This window comes from Osmia lignaria, chromosome 12 (genome assembly GCF_051020975.1).
Source record: "Osmia lignaria lignaria isolate PbOS001 chromosome 12, iyOsmLign1, whole genome shotgun sequence".
NCBI classification, from domain to species: Eukaryota; Metazoa; Arthropoda; class Insecta; order Hymenoptera; family Megachilidae; genus Osmia; species Osmia lignaria.
In genome coordinates this window covers 4,279,826-4,305,598 of record NC_135043.1, presented here as the reverse complement: position 1 = coordinate 4,305,598, position 25,773 = coordinate 4,279,826, and the positions used below count along the sequence as shown (strand labels likewise).

Below are 25,773 nucleotides of genomic sequence, written 5' to 3'. Positions count from 1 at the left end.
ACAGTTTTGAATAAGATTCAATAAATAAAAATCTACAATCTGTCATAATAATTCCCTTTGAATAGAGGAATTGATCGCCCTCAAAGGGTTGTAACGTTTACTCGTAATAGCGTAACATTTTCATTGTAAACACCGTTTCGTTTATGTACTATTAAAAATTAAATAACAATTTAAATTCGCTATGAATTTTATGGGACCTCATAGATTATGGAGGATCTCCTTGTGCATTTACGATCAAGTAACGGGATGATTTGTCCGACACGGTCTGATTAGGAGGATCGATACACGGACACGGAATCCCACACCCTTGACATCAGCCAAAGGGCTCTCGTATTAATCCTCTGTGAAGGATTATAGATTCAATCGATGTTGACATGTAGCCGGGATCGATAGCGGGATCCTCTTCCTGTCCAATCGTAAGCTCGCTTTGAAATCTTAATCGCGAGAGAAGGGACAGCTTCCCTCGGTGAAACATCTCAATTTTAATCAAGAAGCTACCCAATGATGTTCCCTCACAAGGGAATTGGTCAAAAGTGGATGGTAGAGTTACATATGTTTATTCGAAAGAGCATGAAACGAGGAGTTTATGGTGCAATTTTTGGGTGCCATTGGCAACGGGTTCGAAAGTTATGGGACTTTGAAATTTTCATATTTTTAAGTGCAAATGCATCACACATGCAATTTTCTCTGAAACTCATCTTAATTATTAGTAAACATCATCTAATCATCTCGAATTCATGCCTTTGTCAGTTTTACACTTAACTTTCACTTCATATTTCGATTTCTCATGTTTTCTAATCATTTGCACCATATGAAAATTTCACAGTCCCATAACTTTTGAACCCGTTACCAATGGCACTCAAAAATTGCACCAAAAACTCCTCGTTTCATGCTCTTTCGAATAAACATATGTAACTCTACCATCCACTTTTGACCATTCCCTTGTCAGAATCTAAAATATTAATTCTGTAAAATTATTAGTCAACCCGTATCTAAGATTGAAAATCTTGAGAAGGGGGTTAAAGCATTTGGACTTTCTGTCACTTTTGTACAGGCCAAACGGTAAGAGTATTCAAAAAAATTCTTGCGCCATTGTGGGTCAAAATCTCAACGAATGGCCAAAAATTTTTTTTCTTTTTTTGCCACTTCCGGTCTGACCGGGGTTGAATCTCGCTCTACTTTTACCTAATTAAACATTATAATCAATTTATTCTCTCCCTGAATCGTTGTATCGATTCAGTCAATGGAACATCATTTGAAATCTTCCCAAGCGCCATTTCATCCCCGATGAATATTCTTTTCAAGTTCTGTCAATAACCACTCGATCTACGCATAAAGGGAAGAAAAGCAAATTCTGTTAAATGGAAAGGAGAGTTTGATCCCATTCAATGAACAATCACTGCAAAGTATTCGTATCGTATCAATCGAGATTGAAGCGATCCCTTTTCAACCCTGCTCTCATTCGAGGGAATATTTTTCATGGACGATCGATCAGCGTGTGTATTTTTTTTTTTTTTCAAAAGATCGACCAGGCTAATCGGGATAAAAACCATCGTATCGAGAGTCAGGTTTTAAAGTTCGTTTAATTTAGCGGCCTATTTTTCGCGTTCCCCAGGCGTGTATTAATCGGTTCTCCAGCCACGTTTGGGATACCTTTTTCAAAGGGTGCAGCTGGCAGATTGCTTGCTGCGCGATGGAAAGACGCGGGGTTCCGGAGGGATTACAGGGATGAAGTATCGGAAAAGCACGGCCGCTATGCGCGTCGACCAATATTCCAGCCGATAAGTCTTTTACAGCTCTTGTCCGTGGCTTTCCTGCTTATTCTACACAGGGTGTTTTCAAATTACAAACTCAAAAAAGAAAAAACAAATATCCCTCCCTTCAATAATTCCGGCGAAATAAATGAAAAGATAATTGCAAGTTGTAAAATGAAAATAAAAATTCGTAAAACTGGCATCTCGTCGAACAGAAACAACACATTTTTAGAACAATGACTGAAAATTGCTGGCACATTCATCTGCCATGAAAAAACAAAACCCACTTGCATTGTTGCCAGGTGATTAATTTCGCTCCCATTATTTTGTAGAGAGATTTTAAAACAGGAACGAGGAAGGAGGGATGCAGTTTTCGCATCGGGTGAACGGGAAATTATTGCTGAACGCAACGCGATCTACTCGTTCGCTCGCTCGTTAGCGTGTGATTAAAATGTTTAATTGATGCAGTCTCCTATCGAGAGTCGTCATTACCCAGAGCGAGCCAATTACAAACTTCGCTGCCTTTGTCATCCTGCTGGTGCCTCCATTACGTTCCAATTACCAGTTTTATCGTACCAGTGACAAAGGTTCTACTGTTATTATACTTACAGTAACGTTTTCAATCCCATCATCAATGATTTTCATTAATTTCCTAATCAATACAGATGTTGTAAGTTACATTCGACATGGATTGTTGTATAATTAACTCGAGAAATTGTAGCTTACCTGGTGAAGGATTAAAGGTAATAGGAACGAACGGCTGGAAGGCAACGGAGCCTTCTCCGTTGATTTACAAATTTCCCAGACGTGATTTTCTGGAACATCGAGCGAACGGCTCGGCAAACGTAGCCTCGAAGCGTAATTACGTTAAATAAACACGTCGTTAACTACGTAGTCTAGCGATTGAGCCGTTTAAATGACTGCGAGCGACTGAAGAGGTGTTTGGCAAAATCTGTTTTCAAAATCCAATTCCTTCTTACAAAATACACCTTATCTTTGATAAATGGAGAACGAGAACAAACGCAAATAGATAATTAGAGTTTCGAAATACAGTTGGAACCGAGCGGAGTCTGAAAATCCTAGGGGAGATCCATGGAAAGTGGAATCGTGTTCTCTAATATTCTCAGCCACAATTATAATGACTAGTTACGAATTCAACTTTGAAAATTTAAAAAAAAATTGCTTCAAAGTTGCAACTCACGTTTGAAAAACGAAGACTACAAAAACAAACGTAACGAACTAACCCGTATCTCGTTTTTGCTTGCAGTTACCGGAAGCAGTGAGCAGGAACCATCGCTACTCGCCGCTCCAGTAAGTATCATGAAATTTTAATAGTTGTTGTTCTCCAGCCAAATGAGCGTGCAATGAATATTTATATCCCCGCGAAACAGATTTCCAGCCTGCAGGTTGTAGCGTGCAATATGCACGAAACGTGCGTGGAATGTCCTATAAATCTAATCAACCTTTTTCTTTTTTCTTTGCAAGCTCATAAGGTGGTGGAGAATTTACATTTCATATATGTAGGTGTGATATTCAACTCTTTCTATTAGGTAGTGAGTATTGCAGTGAGCATACTTGGTTTCCTTAGGGAAAACAACGGTATAGAGGAAAAAGGAATCGCGGTTACTGAGAAAAATTGTATATTTTTCCTTCGCGCCATTTTCCCTAGAGAAGACCACCATGCTTGGAAGTGGCAGAGATTTAACTTGGTTAATAATTTCGTTAAATACTTGGGAATTCGTGCAGTACCGAGCGTGGTAGGCTTCCCTAGGTAAAATACAAAATTTTTCTTAGTAACCTCGAGTCTTTTTTTCCCTAAGGAAGCCTGCCATGCTTGAAAGTGGCAGAGATTTAACTTGATTAATAATTTCGTTAAATACTTGAAAATTTGTGCAGTACCGAGCGTGGTAGGCTTCCCTAGGTAAAATACAAAATTTTTCTTAGTAACCTCGAGTCCTTTTTCCCCTATACCGCCTTTTTTCCCTAAGGAAGCCTGCCATGCTTGAAAATGGCAGAGATTTAACTTGATTAATAATTTCGTTAAATACTTGGGAATTCGTGCAGTACCAAGCATGGTAGGCTTCCCTAAGTAAAATACAAAATTTTTCTTAGTAACCTCCAGTCCTTTTTCCCCTATACCGCCTTTTTTCCCTAAGGAAGCCTGCCATGCTTAATACTGTACAAATTTCCAAGTATTTAACAGAATCGTTAACCAAGTAAAATCTCTGCCACCGAAACACTTGACATATCTCTATCAACCTCATAAATCAACCTCCTCCTCCTCTTACCACTCTCCCTCCGTCGACCAACCACCATTTATTCCCTCATCGGTCAACCCTTTCCACCTTTCGAAAATAATGCACAAGCTTTTGTAGGACACTGATTTAGATGTATCTAGCAGGCAACGCGAAGAAACGCTATGGTAACTGACAAATAAATCCGTCAGCCGTCGGAACGGTTTTCATTCGCTTGTGTTCCAGGCGGCGAGTAGCTGGGCGACGAACATAACCGGGTCGAGCAGCGCGGTTACCCAGGACGAGGTCGTACCGGGACATGCCCCTCGGTCGCAAGGTGAGCGTGAACGGGTGGAGCGGACCGATAACGAGCCTCAGATGAAACGGGACGAGGTGGGGGCGGGGCAGGAGGATTACGAGGGCGAGGACGAGTACGAGGACGAGCTGAAGGCCGTCGCCGAGTCGCACGAGGCGATGTCGAGGGACGACACTAGGAATTTGAACGCGTCCACGGCAACGTCCAGCAGGCTCGCCGATGGTACGTCCATCGTTGCTTCGAAGAACTTCGACTCGCACGAGGTGATCAACGTGAACAATTCCGACGAGGATGTCGCCTCTAACGAAGCCATCACCAACGAGGTTGTCGACAAGTATGACGAAGAGGTAAGTGGATTTCTATTTTATTTCAACCCCCTTCCCCTGGGAATGATAAAATTGCAAAGCTGGCATTTCTTAGGAATCTCAGAAAATATTATATTTTCTAATAATCGACGATGAATCATCGATTTTTTTCACGAGTTACTCGATAGACGTTCTGATAAAACTTTGTAGCTTCTTTCAAAGTTAGATTGAACGATCGAGGATAGCCGAGGATGGTACTAGGGAGGATATCTAATCCGTTGGATTGCGGTTGATTGGAATATCTGGTGCGAAGCGATCAGACAGCTTTCATTTGAGCTACGGAATAGAGTTTCGATTGATCGATGTGGCATACTCGCTGGTATAAACTGTTCCTTTGCTCGTCGTTGCACCCTGTGACCTGGTTTCCCTCGGAGAAACGATCCGGTCCAGCCTTGACCACTGTTTCGTCGGAAAAGTTTGCCAGTCGAACCCTGACCCGACCGCGGCCCAACCCTGACCTACCCCTCTTCCACGATCTTTCACTTTGTTTTCACGTGGCCGTACGCCAAGATAACACGTTTGTTTATCCGAGTTACATGCGATCCCAAGTTTTCCAGAAGTTTAATCCACCTTCGTGCGCGATGGGATTTGATTCGATAGAGGTGAATCACGTACGGGTGAAGTTTGCGAGAACACAAGGAATACTTTCGAAACGAGTCGCACTCGTGTAGCAGATTATAATCTAGATTACGGCTAAGTAAGTCGTATTCGTGGAATTGTTAAAGTTTAATTGAAATTTCAGATGTGCTTTGAGAAAATTGAAGGTGGAGCTCTAACATCTCCATGTTCGATTTTCAGAAATCCTATTCTCTTAGAAAAATCGAGTACATTTAACTTTATTTTTCTAATTCTAATTTCTAAATTTCCAAAGAATATTTTTCAATCAAAGTCCACTCATAATTAAATCCCTTAAACTTCTAATTTACCCCTTTGAACTGTTCTATAAGAATTTCTCTAATTTTTCTAATTCTAATTTCCAAATCTCTGAAAAGTAGCTTTTATTCAAAGTCCATTCACAGTCGAACGTTTTCATTCCTTAATTCACCCCTTTAACTCTTCTCCTTTGAACCGTTCTCCAAGAATTCCAAGCGTCCCCGTTATAGCATCGTAGAGATTCGAATCAATAGAATAATTCAGTTTGTACGTGTCGAACACATTGCAAGTGTAAAATGAAACGTAACACACCGAGAGAAGATAAAAGGATGCAGGCAATAGAAGTTCGAAGGCATTTCGAGGGCATCGCAGCAGAAGACGATCTCCTTGTCGTTTAGTGTTTATCGGTATACGTTTAAAAGGTGGACTGTATCGGAAAGTACTTTGCATCGACGTAGGTCCGAGCCATTTCACGATTGGAAAGCCATTTGTAACGTCTTAAGGAGGAAACTTTAAATTTTAAACTCACCCTATCTGTCTCTTGATACATGTCCCAGTCCAGAAGCTCGAATCGAATACCTCTTGCACGATTTGCTTGCAATCTTGTTTTATCGGATTTTATTCTCCAAACTCTTCTGCTATTCACCTATTTCTTCATCCTTCTACATTTTCAGTACATTATTTTCTTATTTTATTTATTTATGAAATTATGTCGCTCGGTCGCAGGTGGCAGAGTTATTAAAATACAAAAAGGAGAGGAATTCGAATCAGAGCGAAACTAACAGAACCAAAACGAAACGTGTCCCTACGGTGAAGAAGGAGCTGAGCACGCAGAAGGAGATCCTGATAGGAAGCAACGAGACCCAGGTGCCGAAAAGTCTACTTCCTCCGGAAGACACGCTAAATCGACTGAACGAAGAGACTGAGGCAATTCGAAGGCGAAACGTCGATTCGAACGGGGTGAGTCCAATAACAGGATGTATTGTAATTTTCTAAAGAATTTCGATTAATAAATTAATTATCTTATTTTTATAATACTTGAATTATTTAGACTAGAATTATTAACATTATTTAGACGACATTGATTGCTCGAAAAAAGAGCCTAAATATGAAAGGAACAAATGTTTCTGTTCGCAGCAGATAAAATTCGAAGATCCAGGGTATTCCGAGAGATCAGCAGGCGAGGCCGAAGTTGCCGTGGACAATCGATACTCGGAATCGGAGTCAGAGAGCCCGAAGAAGTTGGACAAGAGGCAAGAAACGGTCCTGAAAGATCTGAAATCCTATTTGCTGACAGAATACGCGACCGAGCAGGAGCAGCGGGAGAAACTTCGCCAGCTGGGGGTGAGTTTTGTCACCCTAAAACTTCTTCCCTTTTTTTATTAATAATCGATCTGAAGCGAAGGCGAGTAAATTTACAAATAACCAGCTTCATTTTGAATCTATACGTTCCTTTTTTCACAAAAAGAAAATTAAAATAAATCGTGCGATTTTAGGACATTAAAAATTTTCACGAATTTCTTTTCTCGATTAATAAATCACGAGTTGAGAGCTTTCTATCGAAGAAGATTCCGAGATCCTTTGAGAGATCCTCGGTATACGACCGTCGATGAATATTTCCTCTTCATTGTTTCCACTTTATGCCACGTGCTCGACTAAAATTCCTTCGCGCATGGGTGAATCCTTTGAGCGTTGCACATCGTTTCTGCATTCTCTTTTCGCGTCTGTCCATCGTCTGTTCGTTTCGTAGCTAGGAAATCCGATTTTGAAAACGCCTCTCCTTCCGTTTCTCGTCTATTTCGCTGTATTATTCATTAACAATACTGCAGGAAAATTACCAGTATTAAAAATAATTGTTGTTGAAAAATATCAGGCGCGGAGGGTAAGAACGAAAGGGTACCGTGTCAGATACAAATGGGGATGTTGTTCGGGGGATGATCGAGGGAAATAAAAGCACGCGGGCTAGATGATAAATGTTAGCCGAGCTTTCGAGCCGGTTAACCACTGGCAAGTTTTCTTTTATTACCAGCAGAGACAATGGTTCTTTCTTTTCTTCGACGGTCGGGACTATTTGTTTCTGTCTCGTACGCACAAAACACCGGCATTCCTCGACATCCTGTATTGTACGTTACGTGGAATTTCGAAGGAAAGACGATGGATACTGTAATTGCACTTTGCTCCAAGACCTTTCCCTTTGTCGCGAAGAGAACAATTACAACACCCCTGTATGTGAAATAATTTATCAACTATGACCAAGGGTGGATTGATTAAAATTAGGCTGTACTCGTGACACGAATTGTATAAAATTTTTAAAATAAATTCCTTCTTCACCATCGTGGTATAATTAATTAAAATACGAACGAAGATTCATCCTATACTCGTGCCAGTTCTAGCAAGGATAATTCGAGGATCGAATTTTCCTTGCTCCAGAGCTTCCTTCGAAATATCTCTGCGGAAAATTGCGCAAGGTTCTTTGACACGGTCCACGAGAAAAAGGATCAGGCTGGGGTTTCATTATCGTCATTCCCCCGACCGACAAGTACAAAAGATCCATCCTACCAGTTAATTCGATATTCTTAACGCGACGCCTGAACCACCGCTCCTGTAATTGCCACGACAATTGGATCCGCGAATAAGAAGCGTTTTTACTGGCAATTCCGACCGCATCTTCTTGATGAAATTTAAACGGGCTTGTAAGAAATTACCACCCTTCCGGTGGTTGATTAGCGGGCAAATCCCTTGCTAATTGCAATCTATGCAAAAAGGAATCAATTTGACAAATTTTATTTCGAAAATTGAGATCAATATTCTTCTTTTTCCATTATTTTACAAGGAACGTGCACACTTTAGATCCTAATATCATCCCTATAAAACACTAGAAATTTTATTAACACGACTCAGAAAAAAAAAGTACGGAAAAGTAGAAGATACCTGGACACCCAAAAGAAAAACTGGAGTCGGTCTTACTTTAAAATTATTTATTGCATTATCTCGCAGAGTAGAACCTCTTGACTTCAAACGAACTGATCGTCCCTCTATTATCTTTATTTAGGGTAGAAGTTCTCAGAACGTTGAGGCATTTTTGCCTCAAGTAGAACATTTCTACTTTATTTTCAATGTGTAAGTGCTCATCAAACACCGTAATTCTAGTATTAAAAAATTCTTTTTTATTAGAAGAATAAATTTTACCATTCTATCTGTCATCTTCCTCTCTGTCAGTCTGGTTAAAATGAATTCTTTCTCCTCCTCTGTTTAAGTGCACCCCAGTCTCTTCAACCATCTTCTCTTCGTTCCTTCTCTCTCCCTCTCTTTCTAGAGCTAATTCAATAGCCGTGACAATTGAGAGAGGCCGTGACTGCATACGGAACGTTCGCGCGAAGGATATTGAATTAGATGTTAAAATGCGGCTCTTTTGTGCAAGATAGAAAGCCGCGATGATAAGCGTGCCAACTAGGTGGCACGTTAATGGCTTAGAAGAGACTGGCGACATCTTTGCAGAGGAACACGTCAGGATGAAGTTTTCAAACGTAAACTTACTTAAAAGCTTCCCTTTCTGTTATCTTTACTTACAAAATAGGATAAAGAGGCCAGTAGATGGACAGTTTAGCTGGTTCCGAAGTTTATATCAAGTTTTGTTTTATAAAAAAAAAGAAATCAAATTTAATATACAAATATAAATCATTATATTATATATATTTAAAAAATTAAGTTTTTTAATAATTATCAATTAATCTACGATCGTTCATCCAATGCCTTGCTCTAGGTACTCTACGTCCACCTTTATCATCATTAATCATAATTCTATTAAAATTATCCCAAGTATATAATCCGAGTTCCAAATAAATGGATGACCACTTACAAGGGGAACTACCCAAGTGTTACACTCACTTATTAATGAAACTTTGCCAGCTTGTAGAGCTCGTCGAGCTGAACACGCCTATACCCCGTTTTGTGGGGAGACGACTAATTGTTCAAAAGATATTAATAATTAAAGTTAGTTACTACTTACATTGAGAAGTATGACAGACTCACATATACAACTCGCAATCTAGAGATCCACGGTTCAAATCCTTGATTCCCAACATTTGTTTTTGTTTTTTTAATGATAATTTATCTCTTTTTGAATAACTATTACATAAAAATTATCATAAAAGAAAAAAAATTTTTTTGTGAACCAAAGATTTGAACCGAGGACCTTCAAATTTCAAGCCACGGATCTGCTCCGTGGTTAAACACATGACTCGTAATCTAAAGGTCTTCGGTTCAAATCCTTGGTGACCGTTTTTTTTTTTTTTTTTTTTTTTTATAATGATAATTTTTATGTAATAGTTATTCAAAAAGAGACAAATTATCATTAAAAAAAAAAATGTTGTGAACCAAGGATTTGAACCGTGTATCTCTAGATTACGAATTGTATGTGCGAGTTTGTTATACTTCAGAATGTAAGGAGTAACTAACTGTAATTGTTAATATCTTTTAAACAATTAGCCGTCTGCCCACAAAACGGGGTATAAGTGTGTTCAGTTCGACGAGCTCTACAAGCTGGCAAAGTTTCATTAATAAGTGAGTGTAACACTTGGGTAGTTCTCTTTGTTAGACGCATCCTGTACGATCAGAAATAGTTTTATACAGTTTATTTCTCGTAAGTGGGTGAAAGTGACCCTGCATGGTTTAAGAGATACCGAAGTGGACCAAAGTACTCTAGGTTGAACCACTGCAACCGCGAATATTCCCAATTCAGGATGCAGCGTTGCGTGTTCTACGCTCTCCTCGCGACTCCGGGGTCGTTAATGATCGTCGAGTCACGTGGGTCGGCAAGTTTCCGGCGACGCGGTGGTATGCACATTTCGCGAAACATATTCGAGCGGAAAAACGAGGGGGAAAACTCGAGCCGTCCGCGCGGAACGAAGAAAAATTCTCATGCTCGAGTCGTCGTTTCGAAATTCACCGGAGAACGTTCATTAACGAGTTTCGTTCGTGTTCATCTGCACCGATTTTGTTCATTTCATTCGCGCGCGTCGTTTAACACGTTTCGTCTAACAGCCATGGTTTTTCAGATTTTTCTTTTTGAATATCTCTCGATTACCTTTATTATCATCGATTGAATAATTTTTTTTATTAAATCGTTCAACAGGCTCGAGAGGACGCTTTAGCCGAGAACGTGCTGAAGTTTCTGGTGAAACTAGCGGAGAATCCGAACCGATGGCAACGGGCGCAGAAACTTCTCTGTAAGTAACGTTATCTGTATATCAGAAAGGGAACGAGACAGTCGAAACTCTGCTCGCAATTGATATTCAAGTAAATACCTACAGTTCAGTCTTCATTAATTCCGAAGCGTATTGATGAGGTTCCTTCTAATTGCGCCATGTACAAACCGGTAACAAAGACTGGTGACACAACTTGGAATCAATTCCGTCTGTTTGCCGAGTTGTACTAGCGAACTTCCCTCTGGAATCTTAATTATTAGTTACGCACCCATCGCCAATTAAACAGTTACCATTTCTAGTAGTGATTTAAACTAATGTTCGTGAACTATTGTTATTCGAATTGTACAGCAGTGATTTGGATTAACCCTTTCGCTACGGCGGTCTTGCTGTACGAGGCAATCCTAACGCAGACGCACTTAAAAAATAAAAATAACAAAATAATAATCTCGTAATATAAAATAAAATAGAAATTAATAGAAATGAATGCGAAATTCACCATCTACTGGGATGGGTGACTATAATTAGTAGCGAAAGGGTTAAAATTATCATTCTTTCACTAAATAGAAATAGTCGAACAGATTCTAACCAAAATTGTTCAGAGAAATTCGATGGGTCGGTTTGAAAGGAGAAAATCGGTTCGCGAAGAGGAAGAACCGTGCTGTTAATCGCCTTCCAGTCGACTCGGGAATCCAATAAAGCCTCACAATAGGTCGATTAGATACCTAGTGTCTGCATTATTGTTCACTGTAATTGCCTCTCTGACAATTAGTCCGTCGGTGTAACGTGAAAATCAATGTAATTCGCTTTGGAGGCGATGCTCTTCGCTCGCGTTCACCCCATCCCTTTGTCCTTCTTTTTTCATCCATTCCCTCGTTCGATTGCTTCCTATCCGCTGGAACAATACGTTAACCGGCTCCTGTATCGATGTACTTTCTATTTTGCTCGAATGTAATAGAATTACCTGAAAACAAGGAAAATGACCGCATTTGTAATCGAGGAAATGGATTTTTTTAAAGGAAAAGCATAGAATAAAATTGTGATCATTGTAGTAATTTATTTTGTATACGTTTATCTGACGTTGGTAGAGAGGGATTATTTATACAGAAACGGTGAATAATTTGGGAACCAGTGAGCCGGGGTACATCGTGCAGTAGCTAAAGCGCTTTGCACACAGAGACCATCTTAATCTCCATTACAGGAACAATGCCGCTTTAATAATAATAGCCACTTGCTGGCGTTGATGGATGAACGCCGCCACCGAATACCAACTTCGAGCGACATTTTTTTATTTTATAAAAAATTGAATAATTTATATAACCCGCTTTCCCATGGACGATAGCGAATTTTTTAAAATATAAATATTTTACTGAAATAAATGCTGGGCGGATGCTACAATCAAAATAATGGTTGTTCTCTGTTGATTTTATCAGTAAACGCGGAGAACGAGTTGAATCTCTCGAGAAACTCCGTAGACCCGTCGAAACGTAGCTACGACTCGACGTCCACGTTGTTCCCCCCAACCCCACGATCTCCCGAAGACTCGAGGAAGTCCCGTAAGAAGTTGAAGAAGAAGAAAAAGAAGCCGAAGCATCGTTTCTCTACGACCACGTTGACGCCGGTACCAGCGACGCCCCCTTTGTTGACCACCACAGAGACGCCATGGCAAACGACGCCGGTTCAATGGCGTCTGGTCGCGGAAAGGCTCTTTGGACCGCCGTGGCAGCAGGATCTCCAGGAACAGAATGAAAAGACCAGCGCTCGCTACTCCGTTTCCCAAAGCCCTAGAACCTTGCCCTCTATTCGGGATCTGATCGAAAGAAGCAAGCCGAAGAGCAATCTAAAGTCGTTCCCGTCTGATAGAAAGGCTATGATAACGGAAGACGTCGCCGAACTTGGCGATCAAAGGGTGGTGCGGTTCGGCAACGTTGGAAATCGTCAGACAGCAGGTATTCAACCGCATGGGGAATTTGTGAACGTCTATGACAGATCTACAGGTACGTTTAGGTATTAGAAACTTGGAAAATTTAAGAAAGATTTCGAATGTAGCTGTCCATGTACCCTAGCCCGTCGAGGTGTCATACATGATTTTCCTGAAAGTAATAATTTAATGATCAATTTTCAGACTCAGAACGCATTCCAGATTACGACCTAGCCTATCACCGACCCAGGTACAATCAGCTACTGACAGGACCTCGCGACTTCCTACGAAGACAGGAGGAGGATTACCAAAGCGACTCCAATATGCAGGTGGACGGTTTTGGGCGCAGTCAAGACTACGAGGCGCAGGGTGGTGACTTTCCATTGAGCAAAAGCTGGCCAGACATCTTTCGATACACCGGACCATGGAAAACCGAGGAGCGTCCTTTGATGCCGGTAGCCTTCGAGAAGTGGCCCTGGAGGCAGCCTCCGGCCGATCCCAAGTACTGGCCGCAGCGTAACAGTTATTTGCCTCCAGAGAGGGGCTACTGGTCAGCCTTTGGCAACGAAGAGGAGCCGGATGATGTGGCAGAAGCTGAGAAAGTTTGGCAGGAACAACGCGCCCAGCATTCCTGGGACAGAGAGAGATCCTGGCCCGTGGAGAAACCTTTGAAACTGCCTCCTTCGTGGCAGCAAAATGAAAGACCAGCGAAGGTGTACGATCGTGATCAATCCAATGATGCATGGGAGAAGAGCAGGAATAGATCAGAATTGACCAGGTCGAAAGAGTCCAAGGAAAAGGTGGTGCTACCTCAAATCACGATGAAGACCTGGAATAGTCTGACTTCGGACCCGGCTACCTGGCCCCAGAAGCTACCGGGCGCGAAACCCTGGCCCAAGGACGAGAACGGGAAGTCTTACAATCCGAATGCCGACCTGGTGAAGAAACTGGGCCTGGATAAGCAGAACGGTGCGACGTGGTCCAAGGAGGAAGCTGAGAAGTCGAATGGAGAACGAAAGCTGAAGGAGGACAAACAGAGCAGACTGTTTGCTTCGAAGGATCTTAATAAAAATGAAGAAATACCTCAGACAGAGATGTCCAAGTACAAATCCAACGATGAAAGGAGCAATTTCAGCGACTACAAGACCAGATCTAGTGAATCCATGAAACCCTGGACGATGGTGGTTGGTAAGAGCTCCAAGGACTGGATGAAATCCGAAGACATGCAGGCTGACGACTCTGCTGCTTGGAGGAGAAAGTATAATGGTAAGAACTCTTGGTCTGATGAAGCTACTCTGCCTAAGATCCAGTCAGTTGGAGCCTGGGTGATGGCTGCTGACCAGTCCACCTGGAAGCCTTATCAAATTAAACCAATGGAATCCTCAGGCGAGGTCTCCTCCAGAAGATGGCCCAAATCAAGATCAAACAAGGGATCTTGGGAGAAGATGAACGATTCCTGGATGGACCAGTCTGATGTTCCCCTAACAGACCTATGGCCAGGTAAGTCCAGTAAACCAGGCTCCTGGTTCTCAAAGACGAAGGATACCGATGGTTGGACGTCAAAGTCGAACAGTCCTGATTCCTGGAAGATGAAAGGGGATTGGATATCCAAACCAGAGTCCTCATCCTGGACGTCCAAGACGGAGGACAATGATTCTTGGCCCTCCAGAGGAAACGGTGGTTCCTGGTCGACGAAAACCAACGAATCCTGGTCCTCCAAGGTAGATGATGGTTCCAAGTTCAATAGAGACACCGGAGACACTTGGTCCAGGAAGTCGAGCGAGCAGAATGGCTGGGGGTCAAAGAACAACGAATTGACCCCCTGGCAGCAGAAGATCAATGACGAATGGAACTATGGGAAGTCTAGTTCCACGGGTACTTGGCCTACCAAATGGAAACAGTTCGCGTACCACAGAGTGACGGCCATGCCCATCTCCAAACCTGGAACCACTTCGGACGCTGCGTCCTCTAAGTCGAGGAACGCTTTCGTCGCGGTATCTGCGGTGTCCTCCCAAAAATATTCCGGGAACGAGTGGAGGAAGAACGAGGATGAGACGAGGAACGAGAATAGACAAGAAGAGCAAGATAGATCTGGCAATCAACTTCAGGTAGGACTGGAACGACCCATCTACGAGTGGAAGAAGGATCCTGGACTGAGGACCGGCTCGAAAAGCAACGGCACAGACCCGCTGGAGAACCAGCTGGAAGCACTCAGACAAATTGACTTCTGGTCTTACAAAGAGAACGAGGCCGAGGTGAGCTTATTAAATTCCGTACATAATTTCAAGGAATGATTCCTCGTCCATACTCGATGGGCAGGGAAATGCTTTCTCGATGCAGATGTTTAATTGAATCTATAGGGAATCTATAGGGCATCGGTGATGCAACTCGATTGGGTTCGTTTCAACCCTTGAATCCTGACCCAAACTTACAAAATATTTACAAAGATATTAATTTCAAGTTAAATATATCGTTTATAAACGATTGGAAGAATAATTTTTAAAGGAGCATGGTAAAATTTTGAAAATACCAAGTTAAATTAAAATTAAAGCTCTCTCCATGGTCCGCCATTCGACGGTTAATGCAATACTAAGTGAAATTGAAATTGTTTTATTCTATCCTCGATGAAAAGTCTCTAACACGGTAAGCAACTAATGTTTCTGGATCAGTTGGTCGTAGTGTAAACGACTTTCATAAAAATTTCAACAACTTCGGGGTAATGAGTAGGAGGGAAGGAGATCGAAAAGTTGATCACATCGAAGGGATTCGTTGAAGGTGTGTCTCTGGAATGTTCTGAATCGACTCGATTGCACCGTTTCTTCCGTCGAGTTACGGTGAGAAAAGTTTCCCTGGAATTGGATCCACTGGGGTGGGAGATCGCGTATAAAAGTTTCCCGACAACTAGCCACGCGGAACGTGCGAGTAAATCACGGAGAATTGTGGTACCGAGCGTGTTGAACCCGTCCACGGACTTTCTTAACATTTAATACCCGCTTTATCCCTTTCTTTCCACAATTTCCCGTGCTCTATTTCATCAAACGATAATCCATCGATAGATTAATTAATAATAAAAAAAAGGGGGTGATCGATCGCACGCGGTGAGTCGTTGATTCGAACCGTGTTAAGATCTGACCGATCTTGTAAAGGGGCGATGTAGCAGGAATGACGTTCGAATTGGAAGTAATCCCGGGCATCGCGGTGCTTTTACGTGCCGCAATTTCCGGGATCCGTTGACGAGCACGTGCTCGGACTTGGCGCAGCTCGACCGGAAGCGAGCGACGCTTCCCTTCCAGCGCGGACCTTACGTGATCCTACGACTGATTGCGGAAGTTCACCGCGCCTCGAGCGTGCCGAACACGGAGCATCCTCGTTACTTTCCGATCCCGCAATCACGCTACAGAAATTTTTACTCGAATGAAAAAATGTATTCAAGATATTTCATCTCCATTGTCTGCAGAAGCGATTGACTTCGACCAGCGCGACCACGGAGAGGACGTCCATCATCCCGACCAATTCCTCGTCGACGATGCAACGACGGGCTGGCCTAGCATCGGGGAACAGTAACATCCTTCTCGAGACGAATCGACGGACGATCTCGATGAAATAGATCGAATGTTAAACGTTAGATCCAGAATGAGTACCGGTCTCTGTTCGATCGACAATAGGCTACCAGGCGAAGTCTCCGAGCAATTTCCAACGACTCTCTGGCCCCCTGCCAAGGTGCACCGAAGCCTGTCACCCGTCTGCGCTTTATAATTTGATCCACGTCATGGAATAATCTCTTTTTGTCCTGCCGTCACGTGTACCCGGGAGTAAACTCGTTATCCCTTCGAGCGAGTTACACTTTCCGTTTAATATATCTCCTCGATTCTTCGTTCGGCTTGTTTAATCTTCTGGCTTTGTATTTAGGAGTGCAGATTAATTCGGTGCCTTCAATTATTCCTATTCCTGATTACTATTGTAAATTTTAATATTTAAGAATTCCCGATGGTACCCATCAAATATTGTGGTTTTAAAAGGAAATTTCCCAATAAAACGAGGCGCTTAATTAATTTGCACAATTTATATTTTTTAACGTAATCAGTGCCATAGTAGATTAGCGTTATACTCGTCGGTGTGTTGCAGTTTCGAAGCGTACGTGGGCGTGTGAATAAGAAAGAATAATAAGAATTTTATTTAAGAAAATAAAAATGGGAACAATGGGGTATAAGGATATTCTAAATGTTACTTTGCGATTTCCAGGTGAATTTTCTTGAAAATTCAGAAGAAAAATACAAGAATATTGTATTACCCTCTCTTCCTTCGACTTCATTGCAGAAATGGTTGAACCTTTCCTACGGTTTATTCGATGGTCATCGAGTAGTAAAGTCAACTTCCATTGGCAATGGCACTTGAACCTCTCGATTTCATACGCTCCTGTTTTCCTGCCAGTCCTTTCTTCCTTCCTATCTCTTCAACATCTCGTATTCACGGATTTTTATCATATTTACATTCGAGATCAAAGTTGAAGACATTCGTACGGGAAATCAGATGGGAAAACGATTTTCTGATAAAGAAATTCCCTGTAAGAAATTGGTGCCATAAACCCACATTCTAAAACACATTACACCCTTAATCCCTCTTTCGAAACACTTCCCTTTGGAATCATTAGAAAGGCGATGAAAAAAGTTACCGAGAGAATTTAGAACTGCGAAAAGAGCAAGTACGATATCAATCTCTGGAAGAGCAGATAACTAAAAGAAACGAATTAAAGAGAAAAAGTGGGTAGGAAGGAAAGGTCTCGCAGGCTGGTGTTTCCAAGACAAATATGCGAGATGCAGAGGGTGAATCAGGGATGGTGGTGGTATTTTTTTTTTTTCTCTTGGAGCAGAAAAGAGGGTCGACAGCGAGACAGTTCATTCTGTCGCTGGAAATAAGGGGTTGCTCGTTTAGGCGCGAGCCAGGATAAATAGCACGGAATAAACTGGCAACCGGTTCTTTTTTCACAAAGCTAATTAACCCTTTGAGTAGCAAACTTCTCAGACACGGATTGTTGCTACGAACAACTTCTTATTAAATTCAGAATCTTTCTTTTGTATCTCCATTCAGTGCCCTTTAATTTTAATCATTGTACATAACGGTATATAAATTATAAGAAAATTCATTATCAGAGACACCCTTTAATTAATTTGAAAATTTTTGAACATGATCATAGAGGATCAAACGTCCACGCGCGTGTACACATTCGAAAGGTAATTTAGCTTAATCAATTATAGCTGAAACGCTTGATTAAATCGATCAGAGAGGATTAATCGATCTAATTACAAGATTAATTCGTCATTAGGGTGCACCATTACGGGGCTAACTTAAGGGGTGGTAAGTTTGTGTTAAATAGGGAACTGGTAACTTCGTTGTGCAGAGAGTTTAGTAGGAAAAATTATTTTTTCTACGGGATTGAAATCGTCGGTCACGGCTAATCATGGCCGCTCAATTCGTTCAACCCTTTGTGTGCCCTTAACGCATCACAAGTCGCTCTTCTTAGAAAATTCAGATTAACGATCGATATTATAAAGCAGTGTTCAAAATATATTCTAACGACTTCTAATGCGTTAAATCTGCCATCTCTCTTATTCATGACAATATTCGAAACACAAGGAAAGAGAAGAAACACTCTGTGTCATTAATTGTAATGATGAAGTTAATCTTGTATTTAACACGTTCACTAATCAAATATATTAATTCGCAGGTTAAAATTATTAATATTCAGAATTTTCAATGTTAAATGAAATTCAGGATGGTGAAGGTGTTAATGAAAAAGATTATCAAATTGTAATAAGGACAATGTGTTGATTGACCGATGAAGAAAATAAATGAAGGTTAAAGAGAGACTGAAAACGTGGCATATCACTTGGTATAATAATTCATAATTGGACCAGCGATTATGTGTTGTGTGTGTAGATGGAACAGAATTGAAAATGTTGACCTCTTCAGGGATATCCATGTGTACATATTATTTCTACCTTTTTCTTTTCATGCTTGACAAAGTTATAATAAATATTATTGCAAATAAAATATTCGATGTTCCCGAATAAAGATGAAACATATCTGGTTTGAAATATCCATCTTTTCACCTCATGTACGTGGAAAACCAATTGAAAAGTCCTAATATCATCGATTAAATCGTCCGTTTATTATTTTCACGATATTTAATACCTTTTATGACACAAATTTCCAGATATTTTACGAAATTATTCGGAATCTAGTAAGTAGTATTATCTGTACCGAACGTATAATAATTCCAATCTCGTCGGTTCACTCGCTCGAATATTATTTTCATGATATTTAGTTCTCTCTATTATACAAATCTGCAAGTGTTTAACAAAATTACTTGCAGTTAGCTAAGTAGAATCATTCCTGGTATAATATGTGAAATATACCTGCACTGGTTTCCATCTCGTCGGTTTGGCCATTCGGACCAAATATTCACAACTTTGGTTAATTTTTGGTTGAATTTAAATGAAATTTAATTAATTTCCCAGTGTTATGAAAGAATATTTTCAGAATATTATAATAATGAAAAATAATATAATTTTCTTTATTACCTTAAAGCAGATGTCGAATGTTAAAATGGGTTAAATAATTTCATTTTTATAATTTTAAATTAAATTCCCGAAGAGGTTGACACGAGAATTAGGTTTGCTCCTCCGTAGAACGTTCGACCATTTTCATTCGGACCAATCCGCCAGAGAATCGCGGGAAACGCTTTTCCAACAGGGACGTCGTCGATCTCCTCTCGAAAGATCGAGTTGGCGATTTATGAGGGTTCAACGTTTGAAATTTAGATGAAGTCCGTACGAATTCGAAAGTCTGTTTGTCCTGCATCCAGCTCGAATTATTTATCGATTCGTCGTCGGTGATCGACTTTGCTGGACCCGCGTGGCCATTCGTATTTTTATTACCGCTCGAAAAGCGACGGGAAAGCACTGTAAATATCCATGTTGGTCAGAAGTGTTTTTATTTCGAGGGAGAAATTTTCCATCTTACGAAATTGAATTTTCTTTTTTTTATATGATTCAACCCTATGCGGGCGAGGTGCTTTAAACCCTGCACTATGGGGATCAATGAAACTCCTTGCTCCGTGAAAAACTAATAAAAATTCTGAAGGATAAAATTCAATAGACTAACAAGTATTCAACTATTTGATCATTCTTCTATTATTTTCTGAGTTTATAATATTATTTTTTTAATTATTATGAGCTCCCTATTTTTAAAGGTTCTAACTGTGTTCCCTAATTGGAAATATACTTGAAAAATAAAATTTTGTATCCACGCACAATAAGTAGGAGTAGAAGATCTGGAATTTACAAAATTCATGGAAATTTATGTAATTACATACCTTCATAGGATCCTCTGTATTTACCCATACGTAGGATATTAGTTTGAGGGAAACGCAAGAATAAATGTCGTATTTATCCCTTTTTTCCCCTTTATTTACCCCTAATTCTGTTTTTGTTGAATAGAATTTTTAAGGGGTAAATGATAATACAATTTTGAAGGATTTCTACGTTACTAACAGATGATACATTCTTCGTACAGTTCACTTCAATTGATGACAGTAGGTAATTGAGTTTCCTACTGTATCTACTGTTGTATAAGTAGATAATTATTTATCTTTGGACGGTGAGCTGCTAAAATAGCGAGCAATTAAATTAAATTTAAATTTAAGATTAGACCCTTCTACATTTCCATTTTCTGAATTTCAAATGACTTCTTTAATCTTCTGTGTAAAATTTTAAGCGACGACTCTAATTAAAACGGTAATTGCGTGTAAGTACTCACATACTTCATGAATTTGGTTCCCACCACCCTTCGAGGGTTAATTAATCCGGTGCCATGCAGAAATTGATTTTTGTTTCAAGTGAAACATGTACAATTGAAATTAGTAAATGCCTTATTAGAAAATATTTATAGAAAACTTGAGAAATGAACTGCGATTTAATTTTCCAAGAATAGATAAGAATTCTTTTATTGGACACAGTTTTACAAAAATGAGATAGAAGCAGAAAACACGATTTTGAGTGAATCATTTGTAACAAATCTCTGTTATCATTGATAAATGAAATCTCTGCTATTGATCGATAATTTGATAAAGGATAAAGGAAGTAATTAAAAGAAATTGTGAAAGCATTCGACATAAAATCAATTACCTCTTCATTTTTAAGATATTAAACAGTATTTTCTATTTAAAATGTAACGTTACATAAACAATTACTTAACTTTCCCGGGAAAGACGTTATCAAAATGTTTTTCTGAATAATCTTTTCACGGAAGTGGAAAGTTTCTTTGCGACCGTTTCTTCCACAATAACTTGAATTCTACGGCATTGAAGGTAGCAGCTGATACTTAGAAATCAATACGCGATTAATTAAACACAGCTGAGAAATCTGTTTAACGTTATAATTAGTCATCACGCTAAATTCCTGTAGTCTGAAATTCGAATATTTTTGACCCAGAATTATTCCCATAATTTGCTCTTTTGATTCCTACGTTCATAATTCACAAAAAAAAAGCGGAAACGGAAGACTGGTATCACTGAATCTTGTATTGGCAGCTTCGATGCACTTGAAAGATCAAAAGCTGGCATCGGAGAAACATTAAAGCAGCTGGAGAAAAGCAAAGTTATCAGAAAAATGAAAGAAATATTTATTTGAATTTACCATTTTGATAACTTGTTTTGAGTCCACCGATTAGAAAACATTAGAAATATATTATTTTTCTTATCTACGAAATTTTCAACAATTTATTTTCATTTAGCTCTTCAGAACGAGTAAAAGTAACCCTGGTTTAGATCCTTTCTTTATATACATTCGCCATTCTATCAATCAATAATCAATATTCTATCAATAATCTTTCGGTATTAAAAACCATTTAAAACGATGTTATTACATCAGATTGTCAGAAAAAATGATCCGTTCGTCGCGATAAGATAATTCTTGATCATTCCGATTAATTGCGTATCAACTATTTCGCGATAGTAAGTGTTACTCTATATAAGGTAGTAGGGCATACAGATAGCATAGTTTGTTAATTGAAACGGTGTCAAGAAAATCATTCTTGACATGATATTTGTGAAACTTTTACTGTTCGCCTGTGCCCTGGGCATCTCCCTTGAAGAGATCAATGGACACGGGATGATGATGAGTCCTGTCAGCAGAAGCAGTGCTTGGCGAGAAGGCTTTCCGGTTGAAATTAATTACAACGATAATGAGCTCTTCTGCGGTGGTTTTCAAGTAAGTACACATGCATCAAGTTTAAGACCTTTGGAACAGTGTGTTAATATCACTTCTCTGTAATCGTAGATTCAAATGGAACAAAATGGTGGAAAGTGTGGAGAATGTGGGGACAACTATGCTCTTCCTCGACCCAGACCAAATGATAATGGTGGAATTTATGGACTTGGTATAATTGTGAAGAAGTAAGTTAATTTTTTAAAAAGAAAATTAATAATTTACACTTTCGACCATGTCGCCTGAAACCTGCAATCCGCCCAGCACTGACGTCTGAACGTCAGGTCAGCAGGGGAAGGTACAGTCATAACCAAGAATCGTTGAATAGTAGAAACTAACCTCTGTGCTATTCTGTTTCTCGGTACTGCAGCATTCGGCTTCGATTCTTGGTTATGACTGTACCGACCCCTGCTGACCTGACGTTCAGACGTCAGTGCTGGGCGGGTTGCAGGTTACAGGCGCATCTTACTCGAATCTTTAAACGTTAATTACTGAAAAACAAAGTCGCAAACACAATTTCGTTATTCTTGATTTTCGTCTTATTTTGATCCCTAGAATCACCCCTTAAAATTTTGCCCACCTGCTATCGAACACCCTGTATATGTCCTATTGAAACTATGATCCTCTGTGGACCAAAATATTATTTTAATTATTATTTATTACTATTTTATTTTCTATTATAATATTAATTATTATTTTTATACGGAATAGAATATTATTGAAAAGATCCATTATTTTATACTTCTTTGATTAATCATGATATCTTAAATATTTTTAAAAGACGATTATAAAATTTTATTTAAATCCCGCTGATATTTCTATTAACACAATACATGGATCATTTCAAGCCTGAAATTCTGTCTCTCCCCAGGTACAGTCCAAATGAAATCATCAACGTGAAAGTACAATTAACTGCCAATCATCGTGGAACCTTCCGGTTCAACCTGTGCCAGTTGATGAACGAGCATCACGTGGAAACCGAGGAGTGCTTCGATGAACATCCCCTGCAGTTGGCAGACGGTTCCTACGAGCTGAGCGTGCCGCCCAGTAAAGCGAAATTCGACATACCGATTCGTCTACCGGCGAATTTCACCTGCGAACACTGCGTCCTCCGATGGCACTATAGAACCGGAAACAATTGGGGCGAGTGTGAAGATGGCAGTACTGGCTTGGGCTGCGGACCACAGGAAACCTTCAGAAACTGCGCGGACGTTTCTATTCTTCCTCCTGCATCGAACTCTTCCTCTTCTTAGACATCTTATTATTTTATAGATTTTCAATCGAACGAAGAAGTATTCAGAAATTTTTAAACATGGTCCGTGGCATATTTGAGGAGCTAAATATTATTTGCTAATTATTTTATAAAATCTTGATTAAGCTGGCTAATACAGTAAAAGTTGGATAAGTACCCAGGTACACCCATTAGATAACTACCCCATAACCATCCCCACCACCTAGGGAGACAAGGGGGGATAAGATAATGATTCAACAACAAAACTTTTTGATTTTTGATTTTTTCTCGTCAAAACTTTTACTTATATTTTTCGGCGCGCTTCTGATCAAATCGAGATGATTCAAATTATATAATGTTTGGTCTCGTTTTATTCAGAAGCGCGCCAAAAAATATAAGTAAAAGTTTCGACGAAAAAAAATCAAAAGCAATATATTTTGTTGTTGCGTTGGCATCCTATCACTAATATGTTTTCTTCGGTTCCTTTAATTCACGAACCTCTTTCTCATTCGCTCTTTGTCCTTTCCCAAGTAAGGCAACATTCCAACGTTCTTCGTTTTATAACTGCTCGGTTTTGAACTCAACTTTCGGGTAATTATCCAACTTTTACTGTATTTGCAAATTATTTTATAAAATCTTGATTGCGTTGTCCAGTAACTCCATGCGGTTTTTTGTGAGTGAACAAAGGACGATTTTCTTTATTGAAAACCGTAACTTCATTCAACAATGCATTAACCATTTTCATCCACTTCCTTTTGCCATTTTTCGAGTATCTTCACAATGCCTTTCTCACGCAATTTCCCGTCTTTCTTGGCGAAAATCTATTTGAGGTTTCTGTTGATGTCTTTATTGGCAACGAAGCGCTTTCCATTCAAGCGATTCCGAAGGGAGTATCACAAGTGATAACCGGAAGGGGCTAGGTTAAATGAGTATAGAAAATGCGGTATTCATATCAAGTTCCAATAATTTTTCCAAGTTTACGAAAAATCATTGTTTTTGAACGCTGCGATAACATAACGCATTTTCTATACTCATTTAACCCTTGTCCCTTCCGGTTTGTACTTGTGGTACTCCCTTCGGAATTTCTTCTATGGACAGCGCCCACTGTCAACAGAGACATCAATTCAAAGCTCGAATATTTGGACTCCGAGATCGACGGGCGATTGTTTGAGAGATGGATTGTGAATATTTTCGAAAGATAGCTAAAGGCAGTAAATGAAGAAGGTTAATTCTTGAAGGAAGTTATGGCTTCCTATGAAGAAGATCGTACTTCGTTCACATGCAAAAACCGCATAGAATTGTTAGCCAATCCAAAATGGACAAAATATTTAACTTCATCTTTAGATCTTTTAAAAATTTTAGTAGCAAAACGATTGATGTTTTTATATCTTAGTAATTGATGTACTTTCTGATTTTTGAAGTTAATCGATTTAGCAAATGGATAGCTCAAATATCAAATGATACAGCATCAAATTTAGTATTAGATGTTATCGACATGTACTATGATTTCCGTTCGACTGTAAGATCGAAAGATAGCCAAGGACTGTTCGAGGAGTATAAAAAAGAAATTTATCTTGTATTATCTTCGAAGACTCTTTAATAATTTCGATACGTGCTGATAAGGGATTTATATTTACTGAGATTAGATAAATTGTACCTGTTTATACGAATGAATGGGAAAATAGTGAAACAAATATTGATTATTTCTATAACTATGTACAAACAAAATAGAAACAATGTATCTGAAGGTGTAATACTTCATGAAAATGAATAAAGTGTTTTTAAACATTTCAATTACATGTTCTTTATATCCCTGCACAAATTCAAGAGCTCTCAAATACAAAAAAACAATTTTCGACGTCGAATCTTCATCCCTTACATCCCTACATTCCTTACATCGCTTCATCCCTTACATGTCTACATTCTTTTCATCCCTACATTCCTTACCTCTCCTTATCCCTACACTCTTTTCATCCCTACATTCCTTACATCGCTTCATCCCTTACATCCCTACATTCTTTTCATCCCTACATTCCTTACATCCCTATATTCTTTTCATCCCTTCATTCCTTACATCTCTGCATCCCTTATAATAAATATATTATAAAAACTGCTTCGAGTAAAGGTAAGTAAAGGTAAGTTCGAGAATTTCGCGAAAATTTCGAAAAACAGCGCCCCCTAGCGGCAAAAATGTGAACTAATATTTCGATGTCGAATCAGCGCCATCTGGTTTCAGAAAAAGGAACTAAACCTTTCCGAAATTTTGGCCCTCTAGCGGGAAAAATTTGAACTAAAATTTCGATGTCGAATCCGCGCCATCTGGTTTCAGAAAAAGAAACTAAACCTTGCCGAAATTTTGGTCCTCTAGCGGGAAAAATTTAAACTAAAATTTCGACGTCGAATCAGCGCCATCTGGTTTCAGAAAAAGGAACTAAGCCTTGCCGAAATTTTGGCCCTCTAGCGGGAAAAATTTGAACTAAAATTTCGGTGTCGAATCAGCGCCCTCTGGTAGCTAAAAAGGGAACTAAATTTGGACGAGACTACTTACCTTTACTTACCTTTACTCGAACCAGTTTTTGTAATATATTATTATATTTGTACTATATTTA

The 25,773-nt window shown here is 39.6% G+C and overlaps 2 protein-coding genes across 4 annotated transcripts in view; both read left to right on the top strand.

Moving 5' to 3' along the window:
* LOC117602696 (uncharacterized) overlaps window positions 1–17,525 on the top strand; it is an 88,048-nt gene extending 70,523 nt beyond the window's left edge. For 2 of the 3 annotated variants that reach the window (XM_034321009.2, XM_034321006.2), the window contains 8 exons: window positions 3,022–3,065; window positions 4,235–4,651; window positions 6,269–6,502; window positions 6,680–6,886; window positions 10,677–10,770; window positions 12,180–12,743; window positions 12,872–14,922; window positions 16,125–17,525. In XM_034321009.2, the coding sequence (XP_034176900.2) occupies window positions 3,022–3,065; window positions 4,235–4,651; window positions 6,269–6,502; window positions 6,680–6,886; window positions 10,677–10,770; window positions 12,180–12,743; window positions 12,872–14,922; window positions 16,125–16,274 (3,761 nt within the window). In that variant the 3' untranslated portion in view covers window positions 16,275–17,525. The remainder of the gene's footprint in view (window positions 1–3,021; window positions 3,066–4,234; window positions 4,652–6,268; window positions 6,503–6,679; window positions 6,887–10,676; window positions 10,771–12,179; window positions 12,744–12,871; window positions 14,923–16,124) is intronic. The other variant, XM_034321008.2, reaches the window with a different exon arrangement.
* Window positions 17,526–21,695: 4,170 nt separating this feature from the next.
* On the top strand, window positions 21,696–24,943 carry LOC117602697 (uncharacterized). The gene is made up of 3 exons (XM_034321010.2): window positions 21,696–21,936; window positions 22,006–22,121; window positions 22,805–24,943. Exons 1-3 carry the CDS (start codon window positions 21,766–21,768, stop codon window positions 23,184–23,186), a joined length of 669 nt encoding a protein of 222 aa, XP_034176901.2. The 5' UTR covers window positions 21,696–21,765; the 3' UTR covers window positions 23,187–24,943.
* The last annotated feature ends 830 nt before the right edge of the window (window positions 24,944–25,773 follow it).

Bases quoted from the DNA above. Each gene is read 5' to 3' on its own strand.
- LOC117602697 (XM_034321010.2), top strand. From the start codon at position 21,766: ATGATATTTGTGAAACTTTTACTGTTCGCCTGTGCCCTGGGCATCTCC. The intron at 21,937-22,005 runs GTAAGTACACAT...CTGTAATCGTAG, and splicing joins TCTTCTGCGGTGGTTTTCAA to ATTCAAATGGAACAAAATGG. The intron at 22,122-22,804 runs GTAAGTTAATTT...GTCTCTCCCCAG, and splicing joins CTTGGTATAATTGTGAAGAA to GTACAGTCCAAATGAAATCA.